The sequence below is a fragment of the Stegodyphus dumicola genome, chromosome 9, assembly GCF_044657685.1.
Source record: "Stegodyphus dumicola isolate Sdum_Otavi_A_Nest chromosome 9, ASM4465768v1".
NCBI classification, from domain to species: Eukaryota; Metazoa; Arthropoda; class Arachnida; order Araneae; family Eresidae; genus Stegodyphus; species Stegodyphus dumicola.
Window position 1 is genome coordinate 11339638 of NC_140776.1, and position 25655 is coordinate 11365292.

A 25655-nucleotide genomic window follows, 5' to 3' on the forward strand; every position below is an offset into this window, starting at 1 on the left:
CGTTTTTGAGAGCTAACTCATAGTGTTCAATGTTAAGAATAGCACACAATACACAATAAAATAGATTTATAATAAAAAATCTCGCGTAGAAACATTATTAAACTAATATTTAAACTTTGTAAAAGTATAATTTAAAATTTCTTCGGATACGAGACTATAACTTCTAGAAAGAGGCATAGCCAATATTGCGTCATAAAAAGGCGTGTTCAAGCCTAGCAAATAAAAAATATCTTGATTTGTGCAGCATCTTCTAGAATCGAACCCATTTCAGTTTAGTTGTTCGGCAAATAGTTGTAAGGTTTTAAGTTAAACTAATCAAATTTCTTTTTATTTTAAGTTACCCTTTCCTGTGAACTCTTATTTCAACTTCCCTTCAGAATGAGCGCACGGTTCAGCTTTATGCTAATTTGTGTTGGAGCCAAGTTTTGTATTTAAAGGTTAGTGAGAAACTTCTCAAGGGTCTGAGACTAAAAGCTCTCTCACCCTTGAGAAGTTTATCACTAACCTTTAAACACAAATTAGCATAAAGCTGAACTGTGCGCTCATTCTGAAGGGAAGTTGAAATAAGAGTTCACAGGAAAGGGTAACTTAAAATAAAAAGAAATTTGGTTAGTTTAACTTAAAACCTTACACAGTAACCAAGCAACATCTTGTCCTCTTTTCATTCAATATTCTTTTCTTCCATAAAATATTGTTCCACTTCAATTAATTTGTAGCCAGACGTAATCAAATCTTCCGCCATGTTTTTCGCATGTATATCAACAAAAATCTCGTGATAGATTTCATGTCTGTGATAGGCTAAAACTTTCATCTCAGAGGTGTTTTTTTTTTTTTTTTAAGGTGCTTCGCTCTTAGGCACTACACGAAAAGGGATGCCATGTGGAGACCTTTTTTAAGGGAAACTGGCTCATATCCACGTTATACGTGGAGAAAACCACGAAACGTCCATGCAGCCAGCCCGTTCGCCAGAACTCGAACCCCAGACCGAACTACTAGTGTTCAGTGGCTTTTACAGCTGGACTGCTGGTGGGTTCATCTCATCAGTTCGGGGTTAAAATTTTCCATCTCTTAAGTTTACGTCAATTCTCTTTTAAAATTGACCGTTTGGCTTAGCTTAGGCGAAGCAGTCGAATTAACGTACTATTCTTGGAAGCATAGTTTCACTAGGCATGTGCTCCGTTTGCCCTGCAAAAAACAAACTATGAGTATAGTCGCTAACCCCCCCCCCCAGTTTAGACAGATATTTAAAGCTGATTGGCTATTTTGTACACCCCATAAAAGTTCCTCTTGCTTAAGTCGTTGCATATCTGTAGGCAAAACTTATACAGCCGGGGTTTTCTCCACTTGCTGGAGAAATTGCGATGCCCATTCGCTCACTCTCAAAGTGAGATAGATGCACAGAATTTTCTTTAATATCGTGTTCCGGTTCTACAAAGGAAGTACCAGAATTCTTTGAAACTGTGTTAGTTCTGCCTATATTTAAGTTCTGACATTTCACTTCAGTGCAATCTGATTGTTTGAAGAGCATGTAATGCAGTTGCAGTGTTATAATAATATTAGAGCTAGAAAGCTAGAATATGATGATGAAAAACCGTTCAGGGGTAATTGCTAATGTTTAACTCTTGATGAATGTCATCTTTTCACAACAGCTATCTGAGGCTATGATTATAATTAGCAATAAATATTGCTGATTTTTTGCCATGATATTATGCATAATAAAACTTTTATAAATTTATTTATGGCCTACATGTTGTTTGTAGTTCACTAAACCTAAAGCTTAGACAGAGATTTGTTTACTCGTAGAACTGATTATTATCGTTATCGCCACCTGTCTGCTTTTAAAATCACATGACGCGCATGACGATGTTTGGCTATTTAATGGGAATTTCTAAAGGCTCTCTCTTTTCATGTGACCAATTGTTAATGATTCCTAAAAAGCTACAGTTTAGTAACATCTTAACAAGTAGGAAAAGCTTACGGGTTCCGAGCTTTTAAATATGGGCTCTCTGTGCAGCGCTTGTTGTGGTAACCAAGACGATGATATATTTGAGGCAAGTGCTGGTGCACTATAAAAAATTAATTTAATTAAATAATGATGCGAAGTAATTAATCGAGATTTTTTTTTAGCTGTTTATACATGCTTCCGTAATTAAATATACTTTTCAAGTCTCGTACTCTAAGTTTAATACTATGTATTCTGCAAAAGATTTGACGCGACGGTCACTGGCAATTTTTCATTGAAAGTCCTACTGATATTTCCCTAGAAGACTTAAATATTTAGGTATAGAATTTTCAGAAGAATTTCATCTAATGAATTACATTCTGATATTATTCAACTTGTAATTCTGGCATTATTTAATCAACGTAAAGAAAAATATCCGTTTGAAACTGTCTTGCACATGAAATTTTATAATTGTTTTTTAATCTTTGATTAATCATACATAAGGTGATAAACGATTGCTGTAGTTAATGTAAATTTTGATACTATTCGTATCAAACTTATAACATCTATGTATTTTATTTAGAATGAGGAAACCGATAAAACTAATCTCTTGGGAAATCCAGTGGGAGAATCATCTAGGTCAGGCAGGTTTGTATGAATTTGTTTTGTCGCACAATTTTAAGCATATACTATCATATTAATAATATGCATATTTTGTCTTTTAATAGCCAAAGCATATCTAACAAACATTCCACACCAAATGTTACTGATCAGCAGGCAAAGCTAAATCAAATTTTGCAAAAAACAGCCAAGTAAGTATTTGAAACATATGTTTAAATTAATTGTACAAACTATGTATTTTATGTACATTTAATGTGTAAGGTGGAACTGCATGCTTATTTGTATGTTTCTTCATTTTACTATTATATATATATATATATATATATACTATTATATATATATAATATATCTTTTGTTTCTATTGTAAGTTCTTAGTAACAGATTCTGTTGATAAAGTAACTGCCAGCCATAGAGATGATGGCAGAGCAATTTCTTAGTGGTACAAGTATTAAATACAAGTTTTGCTATAATTTCATTTGGTAACATGTATTTAGAAAGCGCAAGTTTTGTTTTAATATGAAAATAATCAAGTTATGAATTAATTGAGCAGTGTTGTTATTATTATATTTGGATACTTCTATTGCATACATTTTGAGTAATGACTTCATGTGGCTATTAAAATTAATGAGAAGGATTCTTAAATACAGCAGTATGTTGAAATATTCAAATAATTTGTTTAACTTTGAGTGATAAATTGAACCAGTAGACTGATAAATATAGTTGTTATTTTCCTTTGCCGTTCAAAATGTTTATAAGCCTGTTTGTGTATATAATGGTATAGTTAGTATGTAAACTAATAATCTTTTATCGATATATTTTATACTTTTAGCGATATATTCAGTCTGTAAAAAATTAGTAACAGCTTGTGATAGTATTAATACACATCTTTAAATCTATACAGAGTAAGTGGGACTGAAGAGAATTTTTATTGAAGAAATACCTAGTTTATGGGAAGTTACTTTTTCATTATGTGGTGTGTGTGTATGTGCATAATGAAAAAGTACTATATGTATACACACACATACATGCCAAAATGGATGACAGGTGCATAATGGAAAATCACCTAAAAATATACAGTATTTGCCAGCGTATAAGCCTTTTTTGTACACATTTTTAAAGGATAAAACTTTATTACTGATCATTATAAAGAACTTACAGTATTTTAAATATAAGGTAATACATTAATAATATAAAGTAATCAGGCCATTGTGCAGTTTCCCTTCATACGCTATGTTTACTGCGAGTTGCTTTTCCTAGATCCTCTTCCTGATTCTGCAAAGTTCTTATCATTTTCTCATTTGGGGTTGCCCGAAATGCTTTTCTGTAGCCCTGCTTCAATGTTCTTTAGAATATGCAATCACACATAGCTTGTATGCTATCTTATAGCAATACCGACGTTATTTTTGACAAATTTAAGAAAATACAGTAAAAATTTCACACCCTTAAAAGTTGTTAAAAAATTCAAAAGTTTAAATGAACCCAAATGTGATCGTCGATGACAGCTCATGCACATTCACTGAACTCTATGTAACTATAATATTCCCTCATTCCACAAGGAAACAAGAAAATAATTGCATAATAGGAGAAATTTACAGAAATGAATGTAATCGAAAACTGAGTATCGACGTATAAGATGCAACCTGTTTTTCAGACCTATTTTCAAAGAAAAAAGTGCATCTTATACTCTGGCAAATACGGTAATTCCTTAAAACTAATGGATGTTTTTATTAAAAGTCAAACAACAAAAATCAGCATTATATTTTTAAATTTTCACATATAATGCTGATTTTTGTTGTGTGACTTCTAAAATTAATATTTGTTTGCGTGTTATTGTATCTTAATTAATGGATCTTCTGTAAATATTACATGCATTATTGAATATATTTAACTGTTAGTCGTAGAAAACTGGTGCCTTTGTGCATATGGTTTTTCATTTTACAAGTCACATTTTATTTTACTGTATTTATGTAAAATGTACTTATATATTTTTATTTTGTTTTCTCTTGTAAAAATCAACCAAAAAATGAGAACACTTTTTTAAAAAATTATTTTGAGTATATAAAGGACTAATTTCAGTGTGTTATATGTCGTTTAATAACCTGGGAACATGTTCATGAGTCAGCATAGTAAAAATAATTCAGTAGTACAATCTCACAATGTGACGTGGAGAGTACTGTGTGTCATTATTTGGAAGGAAATGTCCTAAGTATGAGATAATTCTTAAAAATGAAACACTATCATTGTATTCTCCTGTTCCCTGTCACTAGAGAAATATATTGAGAATTATGATATGAGCATAAGAAATTATAAAGTTTGCTTCAGACTTAAATTATTGATAACTGTAATTGAGTTTTATTTCTAGTGGATTTTGAAGCTGTATTTTTCAAGAAAAATTTCAGAAACATTTAAAGGAGTTTTCAGTTGATACTTCTGGCTTGTGAATCACTGTTTTATTCCTTTTATTTCTAGTTGTCTGTTCCTTTATTATACATTCTTCCTTTTCTTTAACTATGTGGAATATATTATTTCAGTGTAATTACTTTACTTCCTTGATGCTATCCTTTTCCATTTTATCCCTGGACTTTTTATTTATATATGTTCTGTTAGTTTTACGTAAACTCTTGAATCTATATACAGTACGAAATCCGGACTCGTCGGGACTTCAGCAATTCCGGATTTAGGATTTTTCTGGATATAGGATCATCAGTTTAAATTTAGTAAGATGGCATGTAGAAATTATAATATTAAAAATATGAAATTGTGATTTATGAAATAACGAAGTATTTATGATTTAAACAATATCAAAATTTACAAAAAAAAAAAAAAAAAAAAAAAAAAAAAGCTTTATTTATTTGTTTACCTTATTAAACATTCCTTTCAATGCAAGTTGCTTCGTTTTTTGTGCTAATACTTTGTCTTTAATTCTGTAGACAGACATAATTTCTTGTTTAGTTACATTGTTGAAGTTCTATAACTGCTATTTTGAAAATTCTGACTAACTTGTCAATTGAAATTTTCTCGTTTTCCGTAACTTCTCTGTCACTTCCTTCACTACCAGTAGCAGTATTTTCTGGATCTATAACCATACTACAGATTTCGTCATTTATTAATTGATTAATAATTGAGAAGCATTGTCATCACAATGAAAAACTTCTTTTATAATCATCTCCATTTATTACCACTTCTCCACATTTCTTTACAAAATCTGTTAATTGGAAAATTTCACCTTTGTTTTGTGATATCCGAAAACTTTTAAAATTAGCAGCTATCATCATCAAATGTAGCTATTCTTCACTAGGCATAATGAGCTTGGTGATTAACAACAAGTTGTTCCGTTAAATTTTATCTTGCTTCTATCACGCACTGAGACAATTAAGCTTGAATTGTATTAGTTTAGTTATTTATTATATTTATGTCTATTTCTTGCACACGCTTAAGGCTTATCAGAGTTCAGAATAAATAAATTCCCACCATATGCTTAAGCCTTATTGAAAGCCGGCGCTAGATATCTTATCGCCTGATGCAGTCTCTGTGGGTCCTAAATTCTTTGACTCGATGCAGCCATACGAGCCCTGCTGCTGGTTCTGAGTTTATGCGAATAACAAATCAATTATTCTTAGTTCAAATAGCCTTAAATAAAATCTTTGGGTCTATGAGTATCATTAAAAAAAATCTATTTTTAGCACATGGAAAGAAATTTTTGTTAAATTTTTCCTCGTCAACACTTTTTAGCGCATTCAATTTAAATCTGTAATCATTGCCAAGAGTAATGTCAACATAAAAGGTTGCCATACTCTTTTATTATTCAATTACTAACATAAAAAAATTTTTAGGCATCACTACATGAGTCGTTACTCAATTTGTCATGTTTGATAAATATGCGGTGATGAAAGTATAATAAATAATGATTTGCCAGATTGGCGTCAGATGAATGATGTATTTATGTGGAATGTTTGGGTTTGAGATGTATGCCAAGCAGCAACAGAGCCAAATTACTGATCGTACAAATTTATGCTAAAATGATTGTTTCTTTAATAACAAGGTATTTTATTTAGTGTCGAAGTGTAATTAAAAATCGGGATTCTCCATTTGTTTTATTATGCACAGAGGGGGGAATCAAATGCGCATGCGTAAAGCCTACAAGAAAATTGTTGGTGGTTTCGAGGTCCGGATTTTAGATCATTGCAGATAATGGACGTCTGGATTTCGGACTTTGTACTGTAAGTGTATTGGATATTTGACTTCTGTCAGAAGAAAAAATTTTAGAGCTGTGAAAACTATAAAAACACTATCAAATTTGAAGGCAAAAAATTACAAGTGCAATATTTTTCTGAATACAGCAGTTTTATTGTTGATGGGTTGCTTGAAAAATATACCTCAGCTTAATTTCAACTATACGTTCAGAGAAAGTGAAAAATATTATCAATGGTTAACCTTAATATTCAAACTATAAACTAGAAATGGGTCTTTGGTTGAGTTTCTCTTTCTTTTTTTAACCCCCCAAACTCTGGCTTCTTCAAACTAATTCTATAAAATGTATAACATTTCTTGAATCCTTACTGACTACACACTTTTTTTTTTTTGGTACTTGTGTATTAATGCGAACACCTTGGCGCAATTTGGCAATTTTTTGATTTTTCTATAAAAAGATTGTCAAACTATCTTTTTTTTTTTTCTGGTAATTGGGCAAGCATTATCAATATATCAAAGCAAAACAATGTTTATCAGTGTAAAAGGCAAATTTTAATTATTAAATGAGGATTATATGATAAATGAAAAAATACCTACATTTTTTACAAAATCCTTCTGTAATTTTTTTTTTTTTTTCACTATTGATCTCTCTGTGTCTATATCAATCCATTTTTGCTTAACAAATTGGAGAATTGCACACATTCGACATTATGCCCTGGCTGTCAAACATATCTCATCATTATTCCCTTTAGCGATTTTGGGACAAAATACTAAATTCCTGCAGAATTTTTGCCTCAGTTTCTTCCATTGCTGGGGAAATTCTGCAAGCACTTATTTTAAAGTTCAGTTTAAGGCAGAAAATATCCCGATTTGCCTGTAAAAGTTGTTGGAATACAACAGAAAGAATGTGTATGAAAATGGTGATGTTGCTTGACTGAAGAAATGTTATAAGCATTTGTTGCTTGAAAAGCAGTTACGTTCATAGTTGCTATACGTGGGCACATTTGAAAATTTACTGACTTCTACTAAGGTGGTTGCGATAATAAGTAAGTACCTGTTATTCTTGCAAATCATTTGATTTTCTTAATCTTCAGCAACTTCTAGTACTCCATTCTTTTATAGCAAGGCTACATATTTTGACTTGGTCTTTAATTTGATGATGAATTACAGTCAGCTGAGTTAAGTTTTGTTTTACTGCAGACTTGTTCAGTGTTGCTACCTTTTCAAAACTGCTAATCTGGGCATTTTAAAATTAGAATTTTTAGGAAAATAAGTAGTTTATCTTTTTTTTTTTTTTTAAATTTTATTTTTATTTATAACAAGGAAAAATTTATTATTTTATTATTTATTAAAAATATTGAATTAATTTTAAAATTAATAAAATAATTTATCTGCTTTTACTGTGTATAAAAATTCAATAGTAAAAACTATAATTGTCTAATTTGTCTGGTCTAGGTGAAAACTAGCTTGACGGCAATAATGTTTATGTTAAAAAGGAAAATAAATTTAAAAAAAAATTTAAAACCGAACTTCATGGCAACCTCATAAATTTTCCAGTTTTCCTTTACTTTTATGTTCTTTTTTCTGATACTATCTTCTTCTGTAGTTGATTTTAAAATTTTCCTAGGTTTCTGGCTGAGTCTGATGTTCTGTTTTGTTTAATATCTATACTACTGAGTCAGGTCAATGTATATAACATTTTCTTCTCTCTTGAAGAAAAAGTTGAAACAACAAATTTCTGTCTCTGAAAAAAGTGAAAATAAGCTCTTTCTAGAATGTACTAAATGTGTATGTGATACCAAGTCTTCTTGATACTACCTTACTCATTATGAGACTTTAATTTGTCCATTCAGAAATGACAAAATTTAATCATATTTTATTTTATAATACATTTTTAAAGTGTTTGTCGTGTCTCTAAACCGTTTGTCGTGTCTTCATTTTTCTGAACACTGCTGTCTAATTTTTAGGAAAATGCAAAAGGGTACTTAACATGCGTTTAATGATGCCTCCAACGTTCTAATATAATATAATAGCTTCGCAAAAGCAAGCCTTGTTTAACATTCAGTATCTTAAAACTCAGTTTGAGCTTCTTGAAATTCAAAATTTTGAAGGACTAAGATTTTAGACTTATAGGCAACTTAATTTTATAGATGGCATTTTATGTATTCCACCATTGTATTAATTAAGATATAAATGAGTACATTTAAGAAAAATTCCTCTCCTTGATTTGGAATTTCAGTTGTCTTATTTTTAGGTTGACTGACCTTATCTATTTTAAACGAAATATTTACAAACTCAAGATTATTTTTTCTTTTAATTTATGTTTTCTGAATTCATTAAAACATATGCCATGATCTTCTTTATTATCTACAGCAGTTACATAGATGTACCAGCTCTCAATTCACCTGTGGATCAACCAACAGAGAAAACTAAAGTTTATGAAGGCAAAGTCCAGGCAGCTTTGAAGAAAAGGCCGTGTACAGAAAGGACATCACTGCTAGAGGATAATCCTCATTTAGAAAGAACATTATCTGAAGAACCACTTCTTGAAAGTGATAAGAAAATGGTACATGTTTTGTAGCTATACTTTAGATTAAATATTCTAAAATAATTTTAAAATTGTTAGATATAAATCAAATATGCTGTCAAATTGGAATCAAACCCGCAATGTTAGTATTTTAAGGACCGAGGCATTTTAAATTGTCATAATGGCTTAAAAATAAAATAACCTGATATTTGGTAACCTCTAAGCTTTACAAATAAAAAGGATTGCAAATTAGATTGCCTCATATGTCTGATCATAATATGTTAAAGGTATCTAAACAGTCTAATGGTCAGTTAACTTTAACTATTAGGTTGTGCATATAAGTAAGAATAGTTAAAAAATATATATTGGGCATCTTAAACAGGCCATCTAAGACTGGAGTGAGATCTTGGAATCAGATTCTAGCAAATCAATGGACTATCTGTACTAATTCATTTTCATGGTGTTTCCCAGATATGTATACCAGTTTGCATTAAAAAAGTCTTGCATGTAAATGTATCTCCTAGTGTAGATACAGACTTGAATGCTTTGTCATAATAAATTTACTTATCTGTCCGAAAGGGATATTTTTTAAATAAAAATATTATGAATGCTATTGATTTCAATAATTATATGTCTAATATATCAAATTCTTGCTAAAGTTTCTATAAATCTCCCACTTTTGTTGCTGAAAGCTTTTCTTTTGCCAAATAAAAGGATAAGATGACTTTATTTGCCACTAAATTTTTAGAAATGTGTATTATTAGGTGTAAACAGTAGCAAATAAGAAATTTACTGAGAGTAATTATGTAGCCATGAAATTTTTTTAACAAGTATATGCATTTAAATCAATGAAAATATTCTTTAATTAATTTAAATAAATCACATTTTTAATTTTTGAAGATTAGCCTGTTGATAGTGACAAAAGTACTCAAATGCTAAATGTTCTAGGTAGGATGGGTATTCAGAGAAAAACTGATCCATATTCATGTTGCGCTTGATGAAAAATTACAAAACCGCATTCAATCTGCTCACATTTATGAAAAGTTTTAATTATGATTACCATTAAATAATATAGTTCTGTAAATAATGATAAACATATTGCTGTATATTAATGCAAATCAGAAATTTTAGAAAGTATGACAGTTTAAATTGATTAAAATAAATTTATCAAATAGAAATCAATCCTTCCCAATAGTTTTTAATATCTGAGGTTAAACTTTTAATATCTGAGGTTTGGTTTGTGATTAAACCTCGAGGACTATCTGCCTGAAGGGAGGGATGGCTTTGTGAAGGATTTTCTATGGGAAACTGGCTCGTATACACGTTGTGCATGGGGAAAACCACGAAACCATGCAGCCAGCCCGTCCACGAGATTCGAACCTTGGACCAAACTATCAGTTTTCAGCGACTTTACCATTCAGCCGCTGGTGTGCTTTAATAGCTGAGGAAAATTTCAAAATTGCTTCTTCTTAGTATAAATGTATTGTTTTAAATTTATGCAAATAGTGAAATTCATTTGATTGCATTCTTGTTTTTGTGTAAGGGTGTAATACTGTGTATCCTTAATTATTTCTTGATTTGTGGATTTTTAATGTAATAGTTTTAGGGTGTGTTTTGTGTTATATAATCTTTGGCTATATATAAAGTTTTATTTTTTCTGTAGAATTGTAGATTTTTCAATTCTGAATTCAACAATGTTTAAATGGTAAAAATACCTGAAATAGAGCATGAAATATGGGCAAATATACCTCTGAAGTGGTTTAGTGATGGTTTGTTGCAAAATTGGTAGTAGCTTGGCAATTTGTCACTAACAGTGCAACTTTCGGGAAGATTTGGAGAAATGCATTTTTGAAGCCTTACAGCCAGTTTTTCTCATAGCTTCCAGAAGCCCACACAGCACCATATAAATATGGCCCCAAGAACCAAGACATGTCAGTAGTTAATCAGTGTGCATCTCGAGGAGAGTTAGTTGAATTGTGTTTTAATTAGTTCTAGTGAGCGATATCAGAAATTTACAGTATTTCTTGTACACTGTGGACAATATGCTTAAGATTTGTGTTCTCCTTGAAATGTTTGCAATTATTTATTTTGTTGTGTGTCGTTATTCTTTATAATAAATTGCCAATTTCTTTTTGTACTTCTGGAGTGATTATTTAAAGAGATGTTTATGAACCTCTTAACTCGCAACAGTATATATTTAAAAGAAATTTGGTCGCTTTCGTCCTGTCAACTATGAAACTTTTCACCAAACAATATGATTTGGTGCCAGTTTTGAATAAGGGTAACGTAACAATCTGAACTTTCATTCGGTGTGATCTTGATTGATTTTTGTAAAGCTACGTTTTGTTTTTATGAATAAGGATATGAATTAGCTGTTGTTCTATATTTTTTTATTTATTTTGGAAAAAATATTAATTTGAAACCTGCATTCTACAGAGCCACGAGCAAAGGAATATTTTCAAAATTAGGGATAAAAAAGTGTGTATCAGAGTACATGGAATGGTCAGCTGAATGTGGCTGTCAAAACAGTCATAGATTGGAATAATTAACCTGCAGGAAATTTGTGCTCATAGCATTCTAAACACACATTCTTGCGGTAAAATCAGAGAGCCTAACAAAATAGTAGAAAAGCCTTTTTAAGAACCATAAAAATGAAGCAAGTCAAATACTTATTATTTATTGAGAGGCACAGTTCCATCAGAATTCCATAGAAACTACTGGCTCAACTTTGGTGGGATATCTGCTACCTCTCATGATTTGATAGTAGTGAATTTTCATGGTTGACGAGATAATACGTAAATACCAAAATTTCGTAACTGTAAGATCATGTACAGGAACAATTATATTTTATAAATACACATATATATGTGTAATAATAGCAATTTAAGTGTGGTTTGATGTAAATGATCCTAAATTTTCAGTGCTGGAAGTAGTATAAAAGGAATTGTGGATGTCTCATCAATTACGAAAGGTAAAGTTGTTAAAGTAGGATATTATATTTTTAGATTGTGCTGTATTATGTTACATCTCCAGCAAAATAGCATTGTGACCTGCCTTCTTGATAAAAAGAGATCCATATTCTGCCTTGAAACGCATCAAAACTCTTTAATTGAAATCGCCAGAATCTTGCAGTTTGTCAATTAAGTTAATTAATCTGGTACATCAGGATTTTAAAATAAGTTTCAAAGTTCATGTTTAAGAATTATTAGGATATTTATGGGACCCACTTCTCATTGAAACTCTTACGGAAATATTGCTCTGCCATAATTAAAAAAATCTAAGCCAGTGGAAACATTTTCCCGTAGAAACTGTAGAATTTATTGAAAATTAGTATCAATGTAATCAAAGTATCTCTAAGCTTTTTATCTAAGTATTGTAGTTTCGTGGTTTGGTTATATGTACATTAATTTGAGTTTTATTTTAGGTTAAAGAAGCTAATTCCTTGATTGTTGCTGCTCTTCAATGCATACAGGTTGAAAATACAGAGAATTTAGTAATACCGTTCAACACACCAAAGGATCAAAAATGAAAATGTATATTTATGTTAAGTCTTAGAGCACTAATTTGTGTAGCTAATTATGAATTTTGGAAGCATTTTTGTATCTTATTTCTTGTAAATATTTAATTCTATATATACATACATTTTCTGAAAACTAATTTTTAAATATACTTTTTTCCATAGTTAGAGTTGGTTGTTTATTAAAAATGCTTTGACATTAAACTAAGTTCGCAAACACATTTTTGTAAAATGCAATTATGTAACCAGTTTTGAAGAGGCATTTAATGCTAATAGTGTATGGAAAATTTGCTGTAAATTAAAATAGTGAGAACATAACTCATCCTAACATGAGAAAAGAAAGCATGGTATAAACTAAGTGAAGTCAAAACCGAAAAGATTTTCATCGTGAAATATTTCCTTATTTATAGGATGTGTGATTCAAAAGTTTCAAGACTTAACTCAGAACTAGAAATTTATTGGACAAGTACAGCAGACTAAAATTCTTCCAAATATGATCCTTCAGCATCAACACAGTGCTGTTCGTCCACTGTTCATAGCCCTTCTAGAAGGCCTCATGCGTCATGCTGTCAAGGGCTCTCATCAAAGCCTGCTGGATGGCGTCGAATCGTTTCCCTTTTAGGCCTGTCTTGATTCAGGGGAAGAGAAAAAATCTTGGAGCCAAGTCAGGGCTTGTCAGTTGACTTGGAGCCAAGTCAGGGCTGTAGGGTGGCTGCGGCAGTGTTGTCACGTTGAACTTGACCAAAACTTCAGTGGGGACGTGTGAGCTAGTGCGTTGTCATGGTGGAGAATCCAGTCACCCTTGATCGCTGGGCTGACCCGATCCCTCAAGCGGCAAAGCACTCCAGCGTAAAAGTCACCTGTGACAGTCTGTCCATGAGCAACAAACTCCTTGTGAATCACTCCTTTACCAAAAAAATAATAATAATAATCAGCATGCATTCGACGAGAGCCCTTGACAGCATGACGCCCGAGGCCATCCAGAAGGGCTACGAACAGTGGAAGACACGCTGTGTTGATGCTGAAGGATCATATTTTGAAGAATTTTAGTCAGATGTACTTAAATGTCCAATAAATTTCTAGTTCTGAGGTAAGTCTTGGAGGAGGGAAAAGCAGAATTACGTTATAAAGTTATTGTATAATTTAGTTACAATTAAATGTAATTATATTTTGTCCACTAATGCTGCATTCAAATATGACTTTGTCTGTAACGTTAGCAATTTATTTGGAAAGAAGATTTACTCTTCATTAATCTTGAATACTGATTACGATCATGCTCAATTTCATTATTTTCTAAGTATATCATTTGTAGTATTCTTATACCTACTCTTCCTCGACCATAGAATGTTGTTAAGAATATATCTTTCGCAATTCTTTTAAAAATTAGAACTTTTTTCTCAAGGTTTTTTTAATATTAAAATTTGCCTAAATATTTTCAGTATCTTCAGAGTAATGAACATGTAAAATATAAATTACTATTTTTATTTATATAATAATTTTCATTATTTCATCAATTCAGATAGTTAAGCCATAATCATCAAAATTTGTTATGTGTCTTCTCTCGCCTCAAATTAAAACTAAATCATGAATTCTGTTATGCAGTACAAAGTCTGAGATCTGGAATCATAAAAACTTTGGCATTTCCAGATTATAGAAAATTAGTTTAATGACACGACATGTAAAAATTATAAAATTAAAAACATGCAGTAATTATGCATGAAATGTAGCATTCATGACTCTAAGGGAACCAAAATTTACAAAAAAAGCTTTGATTAAATATTTCCTCCAAGGTAAATCAATTGTTTAAGCTTTTTTTTCGCAAGTGTTTGCTTTAATTTTATAAACAGACATTTTTTGTTCAATTACAAATCTCCATTATCTAAGTCTTGTTTTATCTTCACTTTTATTTTCATCACTATCGGTAGTGATATTTTATGGGTTTAAAATAATACTACAGATTTTGCTGTTCATTACTTGATTGGGGTATTGCCATTGCAAAGAAAAACTTCAGTTTTATCATCTTCATTTATTACTTCTCCACAAATTCAATTAATAGAAAAATTTAGCCTTTGTACTTTAGAAGCAATAATAGAAGGCAAAGTATCAGATTTTGCAGATTCTGGAACTGCTTCAAAAATGGAGTCTTTCTGACATAATCAAAATTTCATATTGTTACAAAATGTCCAGCCATGGTAAGATAGCTTCCCCACAAGGTGGGTTTGAAGTTGCCAGATTTGGCAAGAAATCGCCCATTCAGTGACAAAAATTTGTGATATGTCGTGGGTAAATGGAAAACATTCTAGAACAAATTCTTACCGGTTTGGCCTAGAATGTTCTTGAAGACAGCCCAAAAGCTATAGAAACTCTGCTGGTACGCAGAGTAAAGTAGTGTCTCATAGTCTATTGAGGTGATCGTCGGTTTAGTGTTGAGTTGGTGCATCAAGAGTGTGCATTGTTGAGGCTATTGAGTGCATCGCGAGTTGCGTGGAGAGTCTCAAGAGTACGTTGAGTTCTGAGAACGACCAAACCGAGTCAGGAGCAGCTTTGCTGTGAAGATGTCTTCACCATTATAGCCTGAACTCTGCGTTATTGTTTAAGCATGTTTTTCAACAACTGTAAACATGCTTTTGGAGCAAACCTGAGCAATACTAGCTACTAAATTGTGCTTTCATTCTTCATCAAGTGTTGTCGTCAATCGCTCCAAATCGCACAAACTCCTCATAAGAAACACAATAATATGTTAACTTTAATACGATAGATGTAATAATAACAACTAAAAAATAATCTGCATTAAATCAGTATTGCCAGATCATGCGATGGTTTGCAAATTTGCTCCTTTTGAGACGCACTTCTAAAATTTACAGCTATGCGATTTTACAAATTTTCTGCTAATTCATCATATCCTTGTACACTTTTGCTATTTATTTATTTATTTTTAATATATCTCAAAATCTATATGTTAATATAATCTATACATTGAAATTAATTTTTAATTTAACAAATAATTTATTTAGGCCCAAATGAAACTTAATAATGGGCAATCGTAGCCCATAGGTATTGAGCACATGTGCACTCTACCAGCACTAGTAGCTGGTATTATCTCTGTTATTTTTTAGTGATCTATTAGGATTCCAAAGTTTTAAGTCATTATATGCTATGTTAATTAAAATGTTTATTATGAGTAATTCAGTACCACCTTTCAAAATGATTGTACTTGCGTTTGAAAATTGGCTAGAAAGAATGAAAACAGGACAAAAGCTTACTGTGAGTTATGTAAATGTAAATTAAAGGCACACAAAATTGATATAATGAAGTACAGTACTTCTTTAAAGCTTAACTTGTATATTTGAAAATGATGGTTGTTTTAGAGTATGTTCATTAATGTTTGTTCTATAACATACTTTTAAAATGAAAATGTTTTAGAATAATCGATATATACAGTCTAAACAAAACAGTGTCGAAATTTTAGAAACTAAGACGTTAATGTCTGCTTATAACTGAAATTACTATCTCATTATATCTACAAAATTTTAAGACATCAATTTTTGCTTGAATATTAAAATTCTGTACAAAAATTCAGTAAAAAGTTATTATAACTTTTACTTTGCAAGAACTAACTTTTTGTAAATAAGAACTAACATCAGCAATTTTTGTCTTTCCCCATCCTGATAATATCATACAACTTTATAAAAAAACAGAAGGGGAAAAAAAGGTTAATACAGGGTGATTATAATTAAAGTTTAAGTTTCAAAACGCTATAAAAAAAGAACCACTTATGAAAATGACGTCAAATTTGAAAGGAATGTTATTGAAGAAGGCGGAAAGCGTATGGCAGAAGAAAAAATTTAGTTTCAAAAGTTAGCAACAGATGGCGCTGCAAGCGGAAGAAGACGTAAATTAAAATGTTAGTTAAATTTCAGTGTTATAAAGCTGCCAGGTACCAGGCTGTTCCTCATTTCGCGACTCAGGCATTCGCCATGGGTGTTTCACTGCAGGACCGCGCTCTGCTGGTAAAGCTGTATTACAAGAATGATGATTGTGCAAGAGTAGCTCTGCAAAAATTCAGGACACTGAAGGGTATAAAAGAAGGCGTTGGTCCAATGAGTGTCGTAGGTCTAAAGAAAATGATGCAAAAATTCGAAACGACAGGTACGAAACATCCTGCAATGCTATCCGTACAAAATTGGCCATGTGCAGGAGTTGCTTCCTTCTGACCTGACAGCTAGGGAGACGTTGGAAATTTTCCACGGCCATTCATTATCCACTTTCCATATGACCATATGACCATAAGCCCATTTCCATATGACAGGATACGTGAATACCCAGAATTGTCGAATATGGGCAACAGAAAATCCACTGGCAACGCACCCCGTACCACTTCATCCTGAAAAGGTCACGGTATGGTGTGGCTTTACGGCATTAGTCATCCTACAACCATATTTTTTCGAGCAGACGGGTGCTTCCGGTCCTGTTACCGCAATCGTCACTGGTCAGAGGTATGCGTCTCTTTTGCGCAACCACGTGATTCCAGCTCTGCAACAGCGTGGATGTGTGAATGAAATCATTTTTATGCAAGATGGCGCTCCTCCGCACATTGCATATCCCGTGAAGCAGCTGCTGAGGCGCCATTTCGGAAATGCTCGAATTATCAGCCGTCATTTCCCTACAGCCTGGCCGTCCCGATCGCCTGATCTTACTCCGTGTGATTTCTGGCTGTGGGGATATCTGAAGGATGTTGTGTTCCATGCTCCAATTGCAAATTTAGCGGAATTAAAGGCACGCATTTTGCAAAACATTCTGAACATCACCCCGGAGACACTGCGATCCGTTGTGGAACATGCTGTTTGTCGCTTTCAACTTGTTGCACACAACGGTGGACACCATATTGAACATGTTTTGCGACAGTTCCGAACTTCTTTGATGAATGGTTCTTATGCGGTATGCCGCCGCAAAACTCTTGAAACCCACCGATTTGTGCCTTCCGATGTGATATGTACAGTCATGCAAATAAAATTATTCAACAATTCTAATTTGTCAATGCGTTTTAATGTGTAACTTCCACCTTAGCCGTTGTTTTACGAAACATTTCTCGTTTCTCGTCGTGATTCTGCCGCTTACAGCGCCATCTGTTGCTAACTTTTGAAACTAAATTTTTTCTTCTGCCATACTCGTTCCGCCTTCTTCAATAACATTCCTTTCAAATTTCACATCATTTTCATCAGTGGTTCTTTTTTTATAGCGTTTTGAAACTTAAACTTTAATTATAATCACCCTGTATATATCTAAAAAAATAATGTACATAAAAAATTATGTACATATGCTCTCCTTCTTACAATCGAATTATATTCTGAAACACCATTTGTACCATGAATTTGTTCGTAACATGTTGCATTCACTATCTATATTTCCTAATAATGTTTGTGAGATAAATAGTATCAGTTTGAAGTACTAAAATGTGAGGATGAGGCAAGTAGATCTTTGTATGGGTTCGGGCAAATCAACATCTGACTCACTGATAAGTAAAGGGGGCATTTGTGATGAGAAGGCTGTATGAGAAATGGAAGGCGTTGGCATGTTAGATGGGTCACAACACTATTTTTTGAAGTATTTTTCTAAGAAAATAAGTGTCTAAACTTGTCTGAATAAGTTCTCCCCCCCCAATTACAAATAAGATGGCAGGACTGGATGGCATTATTTTCTTTTCAATTCCAGATTTCGGAGAGAACAGATTTGTTTGCATCTGCTGCGAATGTTCATAAGTGATGAGCATCTGTATATAATTTCAAAAATGAATATCAAAATGACTGTAAAATTTGTACTTGAGCTGAATCACTTTTGTTTAAAGAGTTATTTAAGAATTTTTCTTTGAGCCCTTGAATCCCTAATAATGTATTATGTATTATTGATAAACATGCCAACTTCCAAAAACATAATTGTAATAAAAGGTTCCACATTTCTGAAGTGATAACATGTCAGTTTGTTGTCCACTGGCCATATATTTGATATTCATTTACCTGATTATAATATGGCTAATTAAACAATTCAAACATTTTGCAAATCAAAGCAATACATATTTTTAAATATGATGCACATTTAACAGGAGGAAGTAAGTTTTTTTAATAAACAAAAGTGAAATAAGTTTAACAATTAGAATAGGATATTAATTGAAAAGCATTAAAAAATAAAGAAAGATATAATAAAAATAAATCACCAGCTTAATTTGTACAAGTAAACAATCCAAACATGAGAAAGCACCTAACAACAAATATGAATAAATTAACCAAAAAATAACAACCTGAGAATCAATTAAAAGAAGAAACAGGCATTTAAACAATGGAAAATTAGCAATCTGTTTTTCAAGATTTTCATCAAAAACTAATATAGGTAATATATAACGTTGAACCTATGATGTCGTATGTCACGCTTTGATTCTTATTACTTCAACTGAAAATTTCTGCCAAATTAGTTACGGAAGAGTGCAGTTTGCTGTGCTTATCAAATCTAATTTTAATGCCAACAAAGGAAAACTAGCATTAGCAACATCCGACTCCAAACAAATGTTTTAGGATTTCCCTTTTTGTTTAGGCTATAGATAGAAAAATATTAAAATGTTAACCTTTCCTTCTGACCTCCACAACCATTGAAGCACCAAAAGTATGCTCATGGCTAACATCAATCAATGCATCATCATTGGCCATGGTGTTTTTTTTTTTTTTTTTTTTGTCAGCTGGTGACATAGAAGAAAAATTGATTTTATGACATCTTTCTGTTTTTCCCAGAGTATTCTCCATTCTGAAATTTTGTAAAAATGGGGGTGGGGGTCTGAAGGTGAAGATTTTGGTCTTTCTACAATATATAGAAACATATTAACTATATTTTGTGGAATCATTAAATATGGAAATTTGAGGATTGCAAGAGATGCATGTCAATTTGAGCTTTCATATGTGCAAAATTTAATTCTGTGTAGCATAAATTTCAGTAAAGAAGCTTACTATGTTTCAAGACACATATGCATCTGCAGAAATGGAAAAAAGTTTTTCTTTCTTTTGAAGTAAATTATTCAAAGTTAATGCCAAGTCAGTTGAATTCCTCCAGCTATAAAACAAAGGAATCTATAAGCAAGCAATTGAAATATAAGTTTGTTATGCATTTTACTTAAGTTATTATGTTGATGGGCATAAAATAATTCAATATACTATTTTGAATTTATTATATATATTTTTGATATTTCAAAAGTAATAAAAAAATAACAGAAGAAACTTTATTATTCAGCTAATGAGATATTCTTACCACTTTGTGGCTACAATGAAGCTAAATTAACACAGATAAAAGCTAATATACTTGAAAAGCTAAATAAAATTTTCTTCATTTTCTTGAAGATTTTGGCCTAGAAGAATGAGAACGTCCAGGCTTTCCACGAGATGATTTCAAGCGAGTAGGTATTCTTGTTACATTATCGGTGTTATAAGACAAATAAAGATGTGACAGATCTAGATTATCAACCTGAAAAATTAAAATAAGTCTGATAACAAATGTATATATATATGCAATAATTTTGTAGATGATGAAACCAACTATTTAGCAGTCACGGTTGGGATAAACTGTTGTGTAGATGACTGGAACCTCGGGAAAAACACAAATAGCTGGATAATCACAACATATCTTTATTTCTTGACAACTAAACTATTAAGGCATATCTTCTTGATTAATGCAGAACTATGGATGTAACTTGCACCTCACAACTTTATATAAAACAAATTACATTTTTAAACAAAGATGAAAAATACAAAGCGATTAATTGTGTGCTTATAAAGTGACAGCAGGGGATAAAAAGTGCTGCTTGTTGAGAAGATTAAGTATTTAAGTAAGGCTCCTTTGTTTCAGTTTTTAATGATGACAGGTAAAAGCTCGCAGCATTGCAGAATACAGCAGGAGAAACTAATGATGTTAATGACGCAGTACAGATTCTTTGAAGGAGGATGTAGCAGGAATTAAAAAGGACTTTTGCAATTTAAAATATAATTAATAGTTACACTTTTTTTACCTTGCACACACAGATATATAGATGTGCAAGATAAAAAATGTGTGTATATATATAATACAAAATAAAGCAATATGTTTAAAATTAACTCCACATATTACATCTTAATTTTTATCTTGGTTGTATTAAATATACTTTTTTTACTTCTAATTTCCTGCAATAAAAACCTCAATCTGCCATTACAGTAATTTTTGTTATTAAACTCAATTTTTATATTCTAAAAACAAAAATATGTATAGCATAAAACAGATTACTGTCATGAAAGGATTGTTAAATATATAAACATTATAATTTTTATATGTAAAATATAAAGTACAAAACAAAATTATTAAACTTAATTGGAATAAGCTGGCAATAGACCTTCAAATTTATAAATTTTAATTAAATTAAAATTTTAATTATGGGGCATGTTTAGCATCCCTAGTCTTACACCAGTTAAGCAAAAATGTATTTCTGAATAATTCTTCGTGTGCAAAATAAAAATGATGTTTTAACCATCAAGCCAGGTCTGATTTTCACATCAATCATCATCTAAGCAACAATCTTCTCGGCCATGACAATAGAGTGAATTGCTCCATCATCCACAAAAACTACATGACACACACACACATATATATATACATAGAGAGAGAAAGAATAACATATTAGAAAAGAGCATATAAAATTTATATTTTACCTCTTTCTTTTTCTCTTTATCAACAACTGGAAGCTGCTTCCTCATATTATTGCCTGTATATGCAACACATTTCAACTGAAATTCGCCAATATCTTCATTCCATTGGACTGCTTGTTCAATAACATCTTGATACTCGGGAGGAATGAACATATCAATAATAAGCTTATTGAGGCTAAGTTCCCTGTCTAATTGTCGAATATTTTCGAGCAGACCTTCCATTTCTCTCTGATGTTCTTGTCGGAGATCGTTAAGCTCATTCTTTGCACTAAGAAGCATTTGCCAGACTTTTTTCAACTTTTTTGTTTTTCCTGCAGCTTCTTCTTGAAGGCTAGAATACTTTTCTTCAATATTTAATCGCTCTGTCTGCAAAATAATCATTAAAAACACTTTAAATGGCAAGTATTTCATGATAACTGCAAGCCACATGAAAATTTCAGAAATATGAATGAAAAATACTACATATATTTTAGTATGAAATAATAAAAATGACACCAGATTATTTTACATATTAACATTCCTTTTCTTGCTATTCCAAGTTGTTTTAGCTATGCAAATTATTACAGCAATTCAAAATCCTTGAACTATGACTTAAAAAAGTACAGTTGCTGAGGGCTAACTATCTCAAAACGATTTGCAAAGACAGTCTAAGGGAATTAAATAACTTGTATTTATATAATACATGGGAATACTCATAAAAACACATATGCAGCTAGCTTTTCCTCATTGTTTACAATCAAAAACAACAGATGGAACTACCAGTATTCTGTGGAATTAACAAGTTGTTTATTAGTATGAAACCTACAAACATGAAATGCTTATACATAATTTAAAGAATTTATAAACAGTGAAGAAAGATTAAACTGTACTCAGAAACACACTTGCATTAAAGAACAATTTTTATAACTTTATTAAACACTAATTTTTAATATTCTTGAAAATAACAAAGAAAAACATCACTTTAATAATTAATTTGATTACTGATATATTTTATAAAGGTTTTTCATTATTCAAATTTTGTAAATTGCACTGCATTATACATATTAATATTTTTAATAACAGATTAATATACATTATTGTTTTGCAATAAAAATCATTTTACAGTTTCTCTTTTTTAACTGTTGCAATGTTATTCATCTGGTAATTTTATTATGTGAAACAATATATGCATATAATTCAGTACAAGAAATCAAAAAGTATAGTTCTAATTTTATATCTTACACAGTGAATAACTTATTATATCTTTAAAAAGCCATTATGCTTTAAATTTTGTACTAGAAATAATACTATTTTTAATTCATTACAAAGAATACTAAAAACAGAAGAGAAAATTATACTAAATAAACATGAAAAAAGGGAAAGGAAATTGAATTTAGCAGGAATATACAACTCATTAATAAATAAATAGTTCTCCAATTAAAAGATTTCTGCTCATTTTGAAAAATGATGCATGCTTTTTAATGCATTTCATAAAACGGACGATCTTCAGTGCAGGCCCAAACTCCTTTAAACTGGTTACCACATTATTGACAAATTCCCTACCATTGTCAAACTGTAATATGGATGGTGTCCCAAGCAATGGGAATATATTTACTAGTTTGTAGGCTTATTCTGCTTTTTCTGACTTCAGAGTATTCAGAATCACAAATTATTTTAGATGATTTTGGTACGACATAATAAATTTATATTTTCTGTCTGACTGAGATTGGAAATCAACAAGTTCTACCTGAAAACAGGAACAATGTCAGGATTTATCTATTTATTTTTTACTAATACAGTCAAAAGTCGTTAATCCGGACTCATCGGGACTTCGGCGATTCCGGATTATAGATCATCAGTTTAAATCTCGTAAGATGGCATGCAGAAATTATAAAATTAAAAATATGAAACCGTAATTTATGAAATAAAGAACAATTATGATCTAAAGGGTATCAAAATTTGCAAAAAGAAAAAGCTTAATATTTATTTGTTAACTTAAATAAACATTTCTTTCAATGTAAGTTGTTTAAGTTTTGCTTCGTTTCATGTGATAATACTTTCTCTTTAATTCTATTAAACAGACATAATTTCTTGTTCAGTTACAAAGTTCCGCTGTTCAAGTCCTATAATTGCTGTGTCAAGAACACCGACTAATTTGTCAATCGAAATTTTTTCGTTTTCAATAACCTCTGTTACTTTTCTTCGCTATCGGAAGCGAATTATAATGACGAGGAACTTGTTTTAAATCATATCAAAGACGGGGCATATCGAGATGAAATACTACATTTGGTAAGGAATTATAAGCCAAATAAAATAAAAACATCTGATCTTCAATTATAAGCCAAATAAAATAAAAACATCTGCCTTGAAGATAAGGATAGTGCTGACAGATAACTTCCAATTCATTACGCGCCCGCCGCGCGGCGTTCCCCCCCGCCGAGCAGCGTGAAATTGATAAACAGATTTCGGATTTCAAAACATACTTTCGCTTTAGATCCTTTACATATTAACAAATATATATCGGAAATTCTATTTGATATAATCGAAAGTTTAAGCTTACTTTTATAAAATTGCTCTTACAGTCTGAAAAAAATAATAAGCCGGATCCAATTCGAAAATTAAGGAACAACGCAATCAACATTAACTGAAATAGATAATTAGATAATTTTAGCTTATACATCCATTATACATAAAACGTGCACGCGAAAACGTATTCTGCACTTGCGCACACTCATATGCGCAGTCGTAAAAGGTCTTACGCACACGCGTGAACGACTATGCGCATGTGTCAACGCGGCGCATGCGCAGAAAGTTTTTAGTTTTGAGGTCCGGATTATAGATCATTCCGAATTATGGGTGTCCGAATTAACGACTTTTGACTGTAGTAAATTTTGAGTTAAAGTAACTTTTCTGTCACTCTGCTTTTTACCCATACTTTTCATGCCAGAATGTAAATGAGATAGCGAGCATATATTCAGACTGAAGGAGAAAGAAGTGTTATTTAAGCAAAGATATCGCAAGTTAATTTTAGAGCATGTTCTGCCTACTTGAGGCCATGTTGTTACTGTGACTAAATAGCCATTTGATTCTGTGATACTGAGTGCTTCTACCCATTAGGCTTGTCTCGACGGTTTCCTACAAGCCAGAGTCTTTTTGCATGTTACTTTATCCTGTGAGCCATTAGGCTAATCTAACTACATTCAATTTTAGTTCAGCATTACTTGTTTAAGTTAAGCCAGAAGTGTTGGCTTGTGTAAACATAAGTTGGGTCATTGTTTCTTCTTTGTGTTCAAATAAAAGGGCTGTTTATATCCTTCTTCTTATTTTGTCTGCCTACAGTTTAAGACAAGAGGATCTCTATAGTATTTTTAAAGTTCATGAATTTATGCTACCAAAGAGCATGAGACTCTATAACATGTAATGTTTTTGTATTTAGTTGAAAGTTCTTTCAACATTCTGTTACCTCCTCTGTGTCCAATAACTAAATGAGTTAACCAAAATAGCCAAAAAAAGTATGTGAAATAACTCAGTGTCCATAATGTAATACTGCCTAGCACTGATGCCTTCTTTAACAAGATAAATGAGTTTACTTTTGTTTCCTACAACATCACATCATAGCAATCAGCAGCCAATAGTCCCATGGTTTCTCCTTAGTGGTCATTTTGGCTTTTTTTTACATCATTTATTAACTTCTGGTAAGTAGTTTTGGTTAAGAGCAAATTGTTTTTTGCAGCATTAACTCAAAGCTTAGACAATTCATCTTTGAACCATCATTCCATGTCTATTGAATGTGAGTCCTTCTCCAACACTATATCTTACTCTTTCATTTCCATGTAGCACAGCAAAAAACTAATTTTTTGTTGAAAAAATTAAGTAATATTGCGTACTCCGACAATACTGAACAAAGCGCAAATTCCGAATCTAAGTGGAGGAATAAAAGGCAAATGCCTTGCCACGTGATATTCAAAAGGAATTGAAGATATATTTCATAATTTGCTGGTTTGTCATTTAGCATTCTCTGGAATGCCTAGGCAATGTGTGAAATGTTTAATCATTTCATACACTGCTGGTTTGCCATTCTATAATATGCCTAAGTATTCTATAGAATGTCAGATTACATACTTTATCAATAACCATGTATAATAAAGTTTTTTTTTTTTTTTT

At 31.5% G+C, this 25655-nt stretch overlaps 2 protein-coding genes across 4 annotated transcripts in view; one reads left to right on the forward strand and one right to left on the reverse strand.

Annotated features, from left to right (window-relative positions):
- The first annotated feature begins 1837 nt into the window (after nt 1-1837).
- On the forward strand, nt 1838-12966 carry LOC118192745 (ragulator complex protein LAMTOR1-like). Of its 2 annotated transcripts, none has more exons than XM_035363761.2 (5): nt 1838-2051; nt 2526-2581; nt 2671-2754; nt 9128-9320; nt 12706-12966. In XM_035363761.2, exons 1-5 carry the CDS (start codon nt 1998-2000, stop codon nt 12808-12810), a joined length of 492 nt encoding a protein of 163 aa, XP_035219652.1. In that variant the 5' UTR covers nt 1838-1997; the 3' UTR covers nt 12811-12966. The 2 variants fall into 2 exon arrangements, with proteins under 2 accessions (XP_035219652.1, XP_035219650.1); XM_035363759.2 differs by having other exon boundaries at nt 1840-2051; nt 2526-2590.
- Nucleotides 12967-19056: 6090 nt separating this feature from the next.
- The window catches only part of Klp64D (kinesin-like protein 64D), a 52715-nt gene continuing 46116 nt past the window's right edge, over nt 19057-25655 (reverse strand). Inside the window, exons 13-15 of one of the 2 annotated variants that reach the window (XR_004758813.2) lie at nt 21516-21878; nt 20089-20301; nt 19057-19893 (exon numbers count right to left, since the gene is read on the reverse strand). Coding sequence is in view for 1 of the 2 variants with exons in the window: in XM_035363758.2 (XP_035219649.1) it covers nt 20164-20301; nt 21516-21878 (501 nt within the window). In the remaining variant the exon portion in view is untranslated. Of the gene's footprint in view, nt 19894-20045; nt 20302-21515; nt 21879-25655 lie in introns of those variants that run through there. The other variant, XM_035363758.2, reaches the window with a different exon arrangement.